This window comes from Bison bison, unplaced genomic scaffold, assembly GCF_000754665.1.
Source record: "Bison bison bison isolate TAMUID 2011002044 unplaced genomic scaffold, Bison_UMD1.0 scf7180017864146, whole genome shotgun sequence".
Lineage (NCBI taxonomy): Eukaryota > Metazoa > Chordata > Mammalia > Artiodactyla > Bovidae > Bison > Bison bison.
This window is the reverse complement of record NW_011494718.1, coordinates 12487522-12500972: the sequence shown is the minus strand read 5'-3', so window position 1 is coordinate 12500972 and position 13451 is coordinate 12487522. Positions and strand designations below refer to the sequence as shown.

Below are 13451 nucleotides of genomic sequence, written 5' to 3'. Positions count from 1 at the left end.
AACTCTTAGCAACCCCCATGGACTGCAATCTACCAGGCTCCTCTGTCCATGGGATTTTTCAGGCAAGAGTACTGGAGTGGGGTGCCATTGCCTTCTCCGAGCAAACCCATCTAACAGGATACAAATTAAGTACCATTAAGTTTGTGGTCAACAAACTTCCTAGTCCAGGGCACTCCTGATAACGTAAGTGAAACATTCTTAGGAGAAAGTGCTAGCAAGTAAAAGTAAAGGCACTCCTTTGGGGACTTCACAGTAGTGACAGAGAGCACAGCCAAGACACAGCTGTTCTGAGAGCCTGAGGGCAGCCAGGCTCACTCACCAGCCTCATAGCTAACTTCATGTCTGTCCCACTGCTCAACTCAGGGCCCTACTGCCAAGATGCTGCATGTGCAAATGCCAGGGGTCTGGGGACTACCCCTAGACTCTTGAGAGTCTCTTGGACTGCAAGGAGATCAAACCAGTCAATCTTAAAGGAGATCAATATTGAATATTCATTGGAAGAACTGATGCTGAAGCTAAAGCTCTAATACTTTGGCTACCTCATGCGAAGAGCCAACTCATTGGAAAAGACCACGCGATCCTGGGAAAGATAGAAAGCAGGAGAAGGGACTACAGGGGATGAGATGGTTGGAGGGCATTACTGACTCAATGGACATGAATTTGAGCATGCTCTGGGAAATGCTGAAGGACAGGGAAGCCTGGCGTGCTGCAGTCTATGGGGGTGGCAAAGGGACTAAGCAAGTAAACAACAACAAAAAAGGGACAACTACCAAGCTTATCAGTGAACGCTTTTAACAAAAGAAGTGGTAAAGACAAACGCTCCCCTCCACCACACCCAACTCACCTTCACCAGGAAGAAGGACACACCATATGTCCGAAGGGACCGCGCCAATTTGACATACTTGACTTTGGCTTCTATTTCGCTCATCTCTCCACAGTTCTTGTGCTCCTATAAAAGTGACAGAGGCAGGGACCAGTTACCGCAGCTCTGACCACAGGTGGACTTAGTGAGAGCTACTACTTCACACGCCATCTATTTATTTGTAGATGCACGTCCCTGCTGCCCAAGGGTCAGAGCACACAGAAAGCACTAATGCAAGCCTTCTTAACTAGAATGTGAGCCCAAATTCCCTGTAGATTTTGCATTATAGGGAACAATTCATGCATGTGCAGCGTGACAAGAACAGGGGCCGTAACTGTAACCTAATTTTCAAAGCACTCTAGGTTTCAAAAGGTTCAGGACCAACACTTTAAACAAGGACTAGAAAAATGTTATTGTCCTGGGAGAGCTATCATTCTAATATACAGGCAAAAGACAACAATTTCCAAACAGCACGATGTATAAAAGCCTGGACATCTCAGTGTGTGGAAACAATACTGGATTAAAAACTATGCATTATACACATGAAATTTATCTCTTTCAATTTATATTTACATTTCAATGCCAAAGAAGACTTTGATATTTTGGATTCACTAGAGTGAGTGTTTCTTGGCAAAGTTGACGACAAAGCTTTTCTTACTGGTTGCCTAGAATAGATAACTCTCTGAATTTTAGAATAAATCTGGATTTTAAAAACACACCAGTTCCCAGATTCTAAGGTACAAAAACAAATCTCAGGATTAAAAAAAAAAAGCTCCTTGTAGCTTCCTTGGTACACTTTAATGGAAAATCACCTTGTTTCAATGCTTCAAAGATAATGTCTTTGAAATTAAATGTATGCACATTTTTCTCAGAAGGGCTAAGTAACCTTTAGCAAGAAGGTATGGATTAAGATAATAAATCTGCCCAAAGTAGAACTGTCAGCTCCTTTCCTCCTGAGTCACTAATCATTTATTATATAAGTGGAGTACATGCACGGGGTCTGAAGCTTTTATGTACAGCGGCCCCTCTCAGACTAATAAATGAGGACAGGAAGTGAGGAGAATAACAAAGCTCTGACCATTCCCAATACCTGAAATATTCTCTTTTCAGCTCCTCTCTGCTTGATGTATTCTTTGGGCAGGAATTCTTTTAGACTGAGAGAGAGAAAGAGAGAGTAAAAAAGGTAAGGCATTTAATCGTACTCTATGATGAGAAGGAAAGAAAAAGAGACTTTTCATAAAACTCACAGTTAAGTTCCTAACTCTCAGTATTTTATGGTATAATTAATAACAGACGGCCACATCCCACAATGCACTTGAGTAGAACAGAAATATAAAAACTAGTCTGATAAAAGGGTCAACCTATTATAACATAGTTCAAGAAGAAAGAATGTCCTGAAATATTGTAAAGTAACAAAGCAAAGCACCCTAGAGCGTACAGTATGCTAGCTTTTGGGGAAAAAGGAGGAGGATATCCATTTTACACTTTTAATATGTATTTTTAAAACATTAGAAGGGTAATTCTAGTACAAGTAAAAATGATTCTTCATGGAAAGAAAGAAAAAACACGGAGAAGGGAACATGGACGGATATTAAACCTTTGACTTTTCCTTATACTGTAGTCTTCACTTTAGAACCAAAAGAAATCACAAAGAGGGTAAAATGCAACACCTAAAACTCTAAAGCAAATGGAAACAAATGAACCGAACAGTGTTTGATAGAGCCTAACTTTGAAAACAGTCTTTGACTATATCCACCCCAATGAGATATATCTTTAATGTAAAATGCGCCACAGTAGACTTGTTAAATCATTATTTTAAACTACTATCTACTCTCATCCTAAATATATATACAAATACACATACTGTAAAATTAGTATATTATATTATATAAGTTCAGTTCAGTTCATTTCAGTTCAGTCGCTCAGTCGTGTCTGACTCTTTGCGACGCCATGAATCGCAGCACGCCAGGCCTCCCTGTCCATCACCAACTCCCGGAGTTCACTCAGAATCACGTCCACGAGTCAGTGAGGCCATCCGGCCGTCTCATCCTCTGTCGTCCCCTTCTCCTCCTGCCCCCAATCCCTCCCAGCATCAGAGCCTTTTCCAGTGAGTCAACTCTTTGCATGAGGTGGCCAGAGTACTGGAGTTTCAGCTTTAGCACCATTCCTTCCAAAGAACACCCAGGGCTGATCTCCTTCAGAATGGACTGGTTGGATCTCCTTGCAGTCCAAGGGACTCTCAAGAGTCTTCTCCAACACCACAGTTCAAAACCATCAATTCTTCGGTGCTCAGCCTTCTTCACAGTCCAACTCTCACATCCATACATGACCACAGGAAAAACCATAGCCTTGACTAGACGAACCTTTGTTGGCAAAGTAATGTCTCTGCTTTTGAATATGCTATGTAGGTTGGTCATAACTTTCCTTCCAAGGAGCAAGCGTCTTTTAATTTCATGGCTGCAGTCACCATCTGCAGTGATTTTGGAGCCCCCAAAAATAAAGTCTGACACTGTTTCCACTGTTTCCCCATCTATTTCCCATGAAGTGATGGGACCGGATGCCATGATCTTCGTTTTCTGAATGTTGAGTTTTAAGTCAACTTTTTCACTCTCCTCTTTGACTTTCATCAAGAGGCTTTTTAGTTCCTCTTCACTTTCTGCCATAAGGGTGGTGTCATCTACATATCTGAGGTTATTGATATTTCTCCTGGCAATCTTGACTCCACCTTGTGCTTCTTCCAGTCCAGTGTTTCTCATGATGTCCTTTGCATATAAGTTAAATAAGCAGGGTCACAATATGCAGCTTTGACATACTCCTTTTCCTATTTGGAACCAGTCTGTTGTTCCATGTCCAGTTCTAACTGTTGCTTCCTGACCTGCATACAGGTTTCTCAAGAGGCAGGTCAGGTGGTCTGGTATTCCCATCTCTTGCAGAACTTTCCACAGTTTATTGTGATCCACACAGTCAAAGGCTTTGGCACAGTCAATAAAGCAGATATAGATGTTTTTCTGGAACTCTCTTGCTTTTTCCATGATCCAGCAGATGTTGGCAATTTGATCTCTGGTTCCTCTGACTTTTCTAAAGCCAACTTGAATATCAGGAAGTTCACAGTTCATGTTTTGCTGAAGCCTGGCTTGGAGAATTTTGAGCATGACTTTACTAGCATGTGAGATGAGTGCAATTGTGCAGTAGTTTGAGCATTCTTTGGCATTGCCTTTCTTTGGGATTGGTATGAAAACTGACCTTTTCCAGTCCTGTGGCCACTGCTGAGTTTTCCAAATTTGCTGGCATATTGAGTGCAGCACTTTCACAGAGTCATCTTTCAGGATTTGGAATAGCTCAACTGAAATCCCATCACCTCCACTAGCTTTGTTCATAGTGATGCTTTCTAAGGCCCTCTTGACTTCACATTCCAGGATGTCTAGCTCTAGGTCAGTGATCACACCATCGTGATTATCTGCGTCATGAAGATCTTTTTTTGTACAGTTCTTCTGTATATTCTTGCCACCTCTTCTTAATATCTTCTGCTTCTGTTAGGTCCATACCATTTCTGTCCTTTATCGAGCTCATCTTTGCCATGAAATGTTCTGTTGGTATCTCTAATTTTCTTGAACAGATCTCTAGTCTTTCCCATTCTGTTGTTTTCCTCTATTTCTTTGCATTGATCACTGAGGAAGGCTTTCTTATCTCTTCTTGCTATTCTTTGGAACTCTGCATTCAGATGCTTATATCTTTCCTTTTCTCCTTTGCTTTTCGCTTCTCTTATTTTCACAGCTATTTGTAAGGCCTCCCCAGACAGCCATTTTGCTTTTTTGCATTTCTTTTCCATGGGGATGGTCTTGATCCCTGTCTCCTGTACAATGTCATGAACCTCAGTCCATAGTTCATCAGGCACTCTATCAGATCTAGGCCCTTAAAAATATAACTAGAATAAAGTAAATGAGTAATTATGGTAGTTGTTAGAAATCAAGATTTTTTAGCATAAAATAGATAAATAGAGCAAAAGAAGTTAAATGAATCTTGCACTCTTTCATTTGAATGCAAATACTGACCTGAATGTTGATTCACTTTTCTTTTTCTGAAAACCTTTTCTAGTTCTGTCCACTGCAGAGGCTAAGGGCAAGGACAACTGGGTTGAGATGAGCACCCTAGTAGATCAGCCAGACGGTCTTCAATGTCAGTTCCACTAAAAAGAATCCTTGGAGAAATGACTGATTCTAGCTTTGGGACAGATGTATGAAATGTTCCTGGGGCTTCCTGTGCCTAAGGATCAAGTGAGTGACGTGAAAGTTACTCAGTCGTGTCCGACTCTTTGCAACCCTGTGGACTGTACAGTCCACGGGATTCTCCAGGCCAGAATACTGGAGTGGGTAGCCGTTCCCTTCTCCAAGGGATCTTCCCAACCCCAGGGTCTCCTGCATTGCAGTCAAGGAAGTTATCAAAATGACAATGGACTGACATCAAGGGATAACCAATCAGACAGGACTGAGCACACTCCCACAACACACGAACATGATTTTTAAAACCTCATACAAAAGAAGAGAAAATAGAACAATGAACCCACTGCCCAGACTCAACAATTATAACTCATGACTCATCTACTTGCTTATCCACATTACCTCTAATGGATGATTTTGAGGCAAAGCCCAGACATCGTATAATTATTTTTATGTGAGGGGCAATTTGAGTGTCAGAAAGAATGAAGACCGCAATGGGTCAAAACACAGGTGTGTAAAATTCAATAACGATTCTTAGAAATAATCATTGATCACCTTAAGAGGTTACTAGGGCACAAGTTCATACTGAAAATTGATGAAGGAAAAGAAACAAAGCTAATAAATGCAGAAGGAATAATAGAAATCCAAAATGATCATTTTACAACTCTGCATGGAATAGTCAATAGATCTAAACAAGCATGAGTGGCTGCTAAAACCAGTGACAAGTCAATGGGGGACTTTATAATAGATGGATGTCTGAGCCAAACCAAATGATCCATTTGGCATTAATGAAAGTGGGATAACCACACAACACATGCCTTCTGACTGATAAACCAGTAAGTATACAGTTTCACCTAGAAGTATTCTTGGCAATAGAGAAAAAAAAAACAAGTAAATATATAACTGAATATGAATTTCTTTAAGAATCCAGATATAAATATAAGCTTAGCAAAAAACCTCATAATAGTTTAAAAAAAGAGAGAAACATGGTAAGTGATACTACCAGGATACTATGAGCCAAATCCCATCATGGTAAATATTATAAAAATAACCTAGGTTTTTCACAAATAAATGGCTTGCGGGTAGAGGTAAAAAATTTGCCACACAAACAGATTAAGAGAGTTTTAAGAAATGTATTTATGGGGTGTCACTGGTGGCTCAGTGGTGAAGAATCTGCCTGCCAATGCAGAAGACACAAGTTCAGTCCTTGATCTAGGAAGATCCCACACGCCACAGAACAACTAAGCTTGTACAGCACCACTATTGAGCCTGTGCTCTAGAGCCTTGGAGCCACAGCTACTGAGCCCATGTGCTGTAATTACTGACGCCTGCACACCCTAGACCCCAGCTCTGCAGCAAGAAAAGCCCAGGCATAGCAACCGGAGAGTAGCCCCTCTCACAGCAACTAGAGAAAGCCTGTGCAGCAATGAAGACCCAGCACAACCAAAACTAAAGAATTATTTAAAAGAAGAACTGAAATCTGTTAGTATAGAAAGAAAGAAGAAATGTATTATAAAACCACAGTAACACAGATAGTATAGTACTGACATTAGAATAGAATTGAGAAGCCAGAAATTAACCCTTGCCTTACAGACAACTGATTTTCAACAAGAGTGCTAAGACGCTTCAATGGGAAAATAACAGTCTTTTTAACAAATGGTGCTGTGACAACTAGATATCCACATGCGAAACAATGAAGTTGGACCTCTTATCTCACATGACACATCAAAATTAACTCCAGAACTTCCCTGGTGGTCCAGTGGTTAAGAATCTACCTGCCAGGGCAGGGGACAGGGGTTCAATCCCCGGTCTGGGAAGATTCCTCATGCAGTGTGGCAACTAAGCCCATGTGCCACAACTACGGAAGCCCGTGAGCTCCGGGGCCTGTGCTCCACAAGAGAAGCCATTGCAATAAGAAGTCAGCACAGCAGCTAGAGAGTAGCCCCTGCTGGCCGTACTAGAGAAAACCCATGCACCGCAATAAAGACCCAGGGCAGCCAAAAACATATAAATAAATGAATAATAACTTAAAAAAAAAGATTGCTATAAAAAATGAACTCCAAATGGATCACTGACCTAAATGTAAGGGTTAAAAGTTTAACTCTTAGAAGAAAAAGGAGTAAATTTTTATGACCCTGGGAAAGGCTTTTAAGATACAATACTAAAAGTACACGCAGCAAATGAAAAAAAGTAAACCGGACTAAATAAAAATCTGAAAAACTGAACTGCAAGAGAAATCACTGAAAAAAAGTGAAAGGCAACCCACATCCTGGGAGAAAAGAAGTGCAAATTATGTATCTGATAACTACTTGTATGGAATCTCTTGCAACTAATGATTTTTTAAAAAACAATTAAAATGGTCATAGGGTCTGAACAGTCACTTCTCCAAAGAAGATATAGAAATAGCCAAAAAGGGTGTGAAAATATTCTAGACACCAGCAGCCATCAGGGAAACACAAAGAAAATCAATATTCAAACACAGTATCACACCAGTGCATACCCAGTAGGACACCCCAATAGAAAAAGACAGGTCATAAGGAGTGTTGGCGGGGGTATGGAGGAATGGGAACCTTCACACATTGCTGGTGGGGATGTAAAATGGCACAGCTGTTGGGGAAAATGATTTGGTAGTTTCTCAAAACATTAAACAACAATTCCACTCCTAGGCATATATCAAGGAAAAGTAAAAACATATGTCCACATAAACATCTGTACATGAACGTTCATTGTAGCATCATTTCTAAGAGCCAAAAGATGGAAACAACTCAAATTTCCATCAACTGATGAATGGATGAAAAGAATGTAGTTGAGCCGTACAGTGTAACTTTACTTGGCAATAAAAAATGTATTCAGTATGATACATGCCATAACATGGAAGCACTGTGCTAAAGGGAAAGACGTTCATGGCAAAAGACTGCAAATAGTTATGTTTCTGTTTATATGAAACGTCTAGAATAGGCAAATCTATAGAGGCAAATAGGATTAGAGGTTGCAGACGTTGGGGAATGGAGAGGGGGATCAGGGCGGTGACTGCTAAAGGACACAGGGCTTATTTTAGGAGGGATACAAACATTCTAAAATCAGGTTGTGGTGATTAGGTTGCACAATCTTGTGAACACACTAAAAAGTGCTGAAATATAAATGGGTCAGTTGGATGGTATGTAAGCTCCATCTCAATAAAGCTGTTCTTCAGAAAAGAAAAACATCAACCACTTTAGGCCTTGTTTGGCTCGTCATACAAACCAAGTATAAAATGACATTTTAAATACTATGTGGGGGAGAATTTAACACAAACTGGGTATTAGAGGTCATTAAAGAATTGGTGCTAATTTTGCTTGGCATCAGGATGCATTTGCAGTTAGGCGGGATTTTAATTATTTAAAAATTCTGTAATTGTCAGGAAAACATATTTAAGTATTGACATGTGAAATGGTATGCTGTCTTGGATTTGCTTTCAATCACAGTAGCCAGAAAAAGGGGCAAGGGACTTCCCTGGTGGTCCAGTGGTTCGGAATCCACTTTGCAATGCAGGGGACATGGGTTCCAACTCAAGTTAGGGAGCTAGGATCCCACATGCCAAGAGGCGACTAAGCCCCAGCACCACAACTTCTGAGGCCGCACACCATAACTAGAGAGTGTGTGCAACTGAAAGAAGGATCTGAATGACCCAACAAAGATCCTGCATGCCGCAGCTAAGACCCAGTGCAGCCAAATAAATGAATAAACAAAAAAATATCTTAAGAAGGGGTCAAGTTAAGGTTCTGGCTACATTAAGACTTGAATCATGATGCCTCTTCAACCTGTAAACTGCATTTGTAGAAAAAAAATTCTGAATACATTTTCTGGAAGGTTGGGGAACTAGGTTTGAGCACCAGCAGAATACTCAAACCTAATCAAGAGACCCCATGTCAGTCCACAGGAAGGAACCTAGGGAACAACTGGGCGGCCGCACCTTAGATGCCGTGACTATTGTTAAGCAGCTCTGGGGACAAAAAGGTCTGATTGAGAGAAGACTGGAAGACATCAATGTCACAGAAGAGGAAGCTGAGTCACAGAGAGGTCAGGAGACTTGGCTGAGGTCACAGCAGCAGAGAGCCTCTGACCTCCAGTTCAAGAGCGGATGCATGTGGACCCAGGGCTGTTCCAAGCTCCCCTTGGAGCACACGAACAATGATAACCAGGAAGCATCATGGTGGGCCACTGCCGTGAGCCTCTGGATGGCAGCTCCCACAGTATCAACAAAGGAGACCTGGCAAAGGTTACCTAAAGGGCCCCGAAAAGGGGCCCATGCCAACCCCCTCACAAGAATGACTGTTACTAGAAGAACACCAGATGGTGACTTGTTGGTCATTTATGGTGAGAAAGTTCTGTGTGGCAACAAGCTGCCCTCGACTCAGACTCTGCAAACTAACGCTCCCGTTCTTTTGTAGGAAGAGAAAACAACTTCTAGAAGCTCGCACTGGAGGTGTGACCCCTAATGTTGCAAGAGTCAATTTTGGGGTAGTGTACTGTAAAGCGCGGGCTTCCCTGATGGTTCACATAGTAAAGAATCTGCCTGCAATGCAGGAGACCCGGGTTCAATCCCTGGGCTGGGAAGATCCCCTAGAGAAGGGATAGGCTACCCACTCCAGTATTCTTGCCTGGAGAATTCCATGGACAGAGGAGCTTGGTGGGCTACAGTCCATGGGATCACAAAGAGTCGGACATGACTGAGAGACCAACACTTCACTTACTGTATTTTGAAATCTGAACTGAGGGAGCATGCGTGTGTGCGTGCATGTGTGGGGGATGTATTCTTCCCCAGTAAATCAACAGCACGCACAGTGTCAGCAGGAAGCCAGAAAGAGCAGGCAGCCTGCCATCATCGCTGCCTGCCAGCTCGCGGGGGAGCAGTTCCAGCTCAGTTGTTTTTTTTTGATTACCAGACCCAAGTATGGAAGGTTCCTAAGCGTACATGTGAAATCTGTTGGCTTTCTCTGAGAAAATGAGTCAGATGGTCAAATCTGATTGGAAAATTTTCTCCTAATTAAGCAAGCACTGGCCAAGCCAAGTCCTACCTACTGCCTCCTGAAATATTCCCACCTTAAAAGGGCAGCCTGCAAACCCTCTGCCAGCCTCGTATGTATCATCTTTTCTGAGTGCAATAGTAACACTGATTACTAATACAGCAGACTAGTCAGAGTTCCTCTCACACTCTCAGATCCACAGGAGGCTGAAATCTGCAGCCAAAAGACTCTTCTCTCATGAGCTCTACTTTTGCTCTGGCTGAGTCAGTTGTCTTTCTTCTCCCGTTTGTATTTATCTGCATTTATTCTTCAATCTCACTGCTGGCTGTGTATCACATAATTATGCAATAAACCAAAGTAGCCCCTAACCAGGGGCTAAAATAGTCCCTGGAACAGTACAAAAGAGAGCTTACTGAATGCTTCCTAACAGTAAATATTTACAAAAAGTTATTAGATATAAATAAAACATGTGAACTACTAAACAGAAAAAAAAAATTAAAATTTAAAAATAGTCTGTCCTCAGATTGCTTCATGATTGTCTTTATATTCTCTTATGGATGACGTGGTATATCCAACAAAGATAATGAAGAGCCCTATCCAGGTGACCCATACCAGGAAAAAAAGTTGGTCCTGTATCAAAAGACTGGGAAATAAATGCCTAAGTTGAAAGTTAAAATACAGGGTTTCAGAGAGGTAGAAGCATAGATTCTACACTTTAAATGATTTTGGGGGATGATCCAAGAAACAGTAAACCATGTTCATAGGGGGTTTTCCATTACCAACAGCTGCCATTTATTGAAATGCAAATACTGTTTCAGGGGTTTTACATGCATAAATAGATTAAACTCTAACAAAATTCTTGGAAGAAAATATTTCAACATTCCAGTTTTTTTATACATGGAACAGGAGGCTCAGTGATTCTCAGGAAGTTGCCCACAATCATAGCCAACAACTTAAGCCTCATATGTGGGCTCCAGAGACCATGCTCTTAGCCACTTAGCACTCTGGTCTTCCCATGTTACCCTTTGGTCAAAAGACATACCATATGATAGGTATTTGAGAACCTTGGGACAAAGAAACAGTAACACCCAATCAGATAACGGCAACAATGACCATAGTGGTGGCAGTCAATTTTTTAGAGATGCCAAGAGGCAATGAATAAAGGAAGGGGAATTTAATAAACACATCTTGGGGAGAAGGGTCTGGAGTCAAATCCAGACACTCACTTAAAACTTCATTTTCATATATCAAATGTAAGCTGCTTCTATAAGTAATTCCAAAAGAGGCATTCTAAAGATGTTCTCTGGTCTCAAAAAAAGTGCACAAGTACACAGGAGGCAGCATGGTTTGGGAAATGTAAACTGCGTCTCACCTGTCTCAGAACTCTCATCTTGAAATTGCACCACCAGAGGCAACTCCTACCTCTCTTAGCTGGTCTTATCACCTGGGAAGCATTTAAGATTCCCACCTAGGAATCATGCTGCTCATATGAAAACAATGGCTGCCCTCTCATTCCTGGGGAAGGAGGGCAACAATATGAACATAAAGCAGTGAGGAGGGCTTCCCTGGTGGCTCAGTGGATAAGAATCCGCCTACCAATGCAGGGGACACAGGTTCAATCCCTAGTCTGGGAAGATCCCATGTGCCTCAGAGCAAACTAAGCCCACAAGCCAAAACTACCCATGAGCCCTAGAGCTCGGGCTCCGCAACAAGAGAAGCTACTTCACCCTGCAACGAAGAGTAGCCCCTGCTATCTAGAGCTAGAGAAAGCCCACATGCAAATGAAGACAAATTGCAGCCAGAGTTTAAAAAACAAAAACAAAAACGGGCAGTAACAAGTCTACCAGCACACAGTGGAGCTCTAAAGAGGAGAGGGGACAATGACAGAGGTGCAGCAGAGACAGTGTCACTCGGGGATACGAGAACACCCAGGTTTCCGGAACCCATGCCGAATCACCAAATGACTAATAATATTTCAAATTTGGTATCACATAAAGTTTCAAAGTGTGGTCTGAGGACCAGCAGCATCGGTACCACCTGAAAACATATAACACGTGCCAAGTTTTTAGGCTTTGCGCCAAACCCACTGAATAAGAGGCTCTGAGGTAAGACCCAACAGTGTGTTTTAACAAGCCCTCTGGATGAGCCAGGGTGGAGGCTTCCCTGGCGGCTCAGAGGTTAAAGCGTCTGCCTGGAATATGGGAGACCCGGGTTCGACCCCCGGGTCAGGAAGATCCCCTGGAGAAGGAAATGGCAACCCACTCCAGTACTCTTGCCTGGAGAATCCCATGGAAGGAGGAGTCTGGTAGGCTACAGCCCATGGGGTCGCAAAAAGTCGGACACGACTGAGCAACTTCACTTTCGCTGGATGAGCCTGCCATAGGCTAAAGGCAGAGGACCCACTGGTCTAGTGGGCCGAAAGCTTAAATGATGGAGTTGGATACACTGGATTTAAATCTTGGGTTTAAATCCAGACTCAAAGATGAAAATGTGACTTAAGAATATTGGTCAAGTCCTGGTTAATTTGAAGTGATGAAGTAGGTGGAAGAAAACACTGGTTGAGTTGGAAAGAGTTACAGTGGCAAAAAAGTAGAGAGTGAAGATCACATGGGGAATGCACAGGCAAGGCGCTGAGGACCTGTCTCAGTCACACGGCAGTTCTGTGCTCCTGAACCAAACCCAGTGCCCTTCAGTGTAAAGGTGGGAAATCCCACCGAGGCTCACAGATAGCCTAGGGTTAGATACATGCAGAGGTTCCTGGTTTGAAAGTTATGGAGTCTGAAAGTCGTTAGGGAGGGAGACAGCAACCTTAGGAGGCTGAAGCTAGGAGGAAACAGTGAAGGCAACATTGACTGGTCATCACCACCCCAGACCAAAGGGAGCACTCCCGGCTGTCAGGAGCATGCGACAAAAAACCCTCTTGCACTGTTGGTGGGAATGGAAACTGATTACAGCCACTATGTAAGATAGTATGGAGATTCCTATAACAAACAAGGAATAAAACTACCATGTAACTGAACAACAGCACTCCTGGGCATATACCCTGAGAAAACCATAACTGAAAAAGACTCCTGTATCTCAGTGTTCACTGCAGCACTATTTACAACAGCTAAGACATGGAAGCAACCTAAAGGTCCATCGACAGATGAATGGATAGAGAAGCTGTGGTGCATTTTTACAATGGAATATTTCTCAGCTACAAAAAGGACCACATTTGAGTCAGTGCTAATGAGGTGGATGGACCTAGAACCTGTTAAACAGAGTGAAGTAAGTCAGAAAGAGAAAAACAAATACTGTATACTAATGCATATATAGACACTGGCTGTCTATTTTACCTGTGGTAGTGTATATGTTTCCATATACACT

The 13451-nt window shown here is 42.2% G+C and overlaps 1 protein-coding gene across 12 annotated transcripts in view; it reads right to left on the bottom strand.

Annotated features, from left to right (window-relative positions):
- Positions 1–13451, bottom strand: part of TLN2 (talin 2) — a 499482-nt gene that overhangs the window by 184669 nt on the left and 301362 nt on the right. For all 12 annotated transcript variants that reach the window (XM_010840783.1, XM_010840793.1, XM_010840795.1 and 9 more), the window contains 2 exons: positions 1953–2016; positions 845–949 (listed from right to left, as the gene is read on the bottom strand). In XM_010840783.1, coding sequence (XP_010839085.1) covers positions 845–949; positions 1953–2016 — 169 coding nt within the window. The remainder of the gene's footprint in view (positions 1–844; positions 950–1952; positions 2017–13451) is intronic.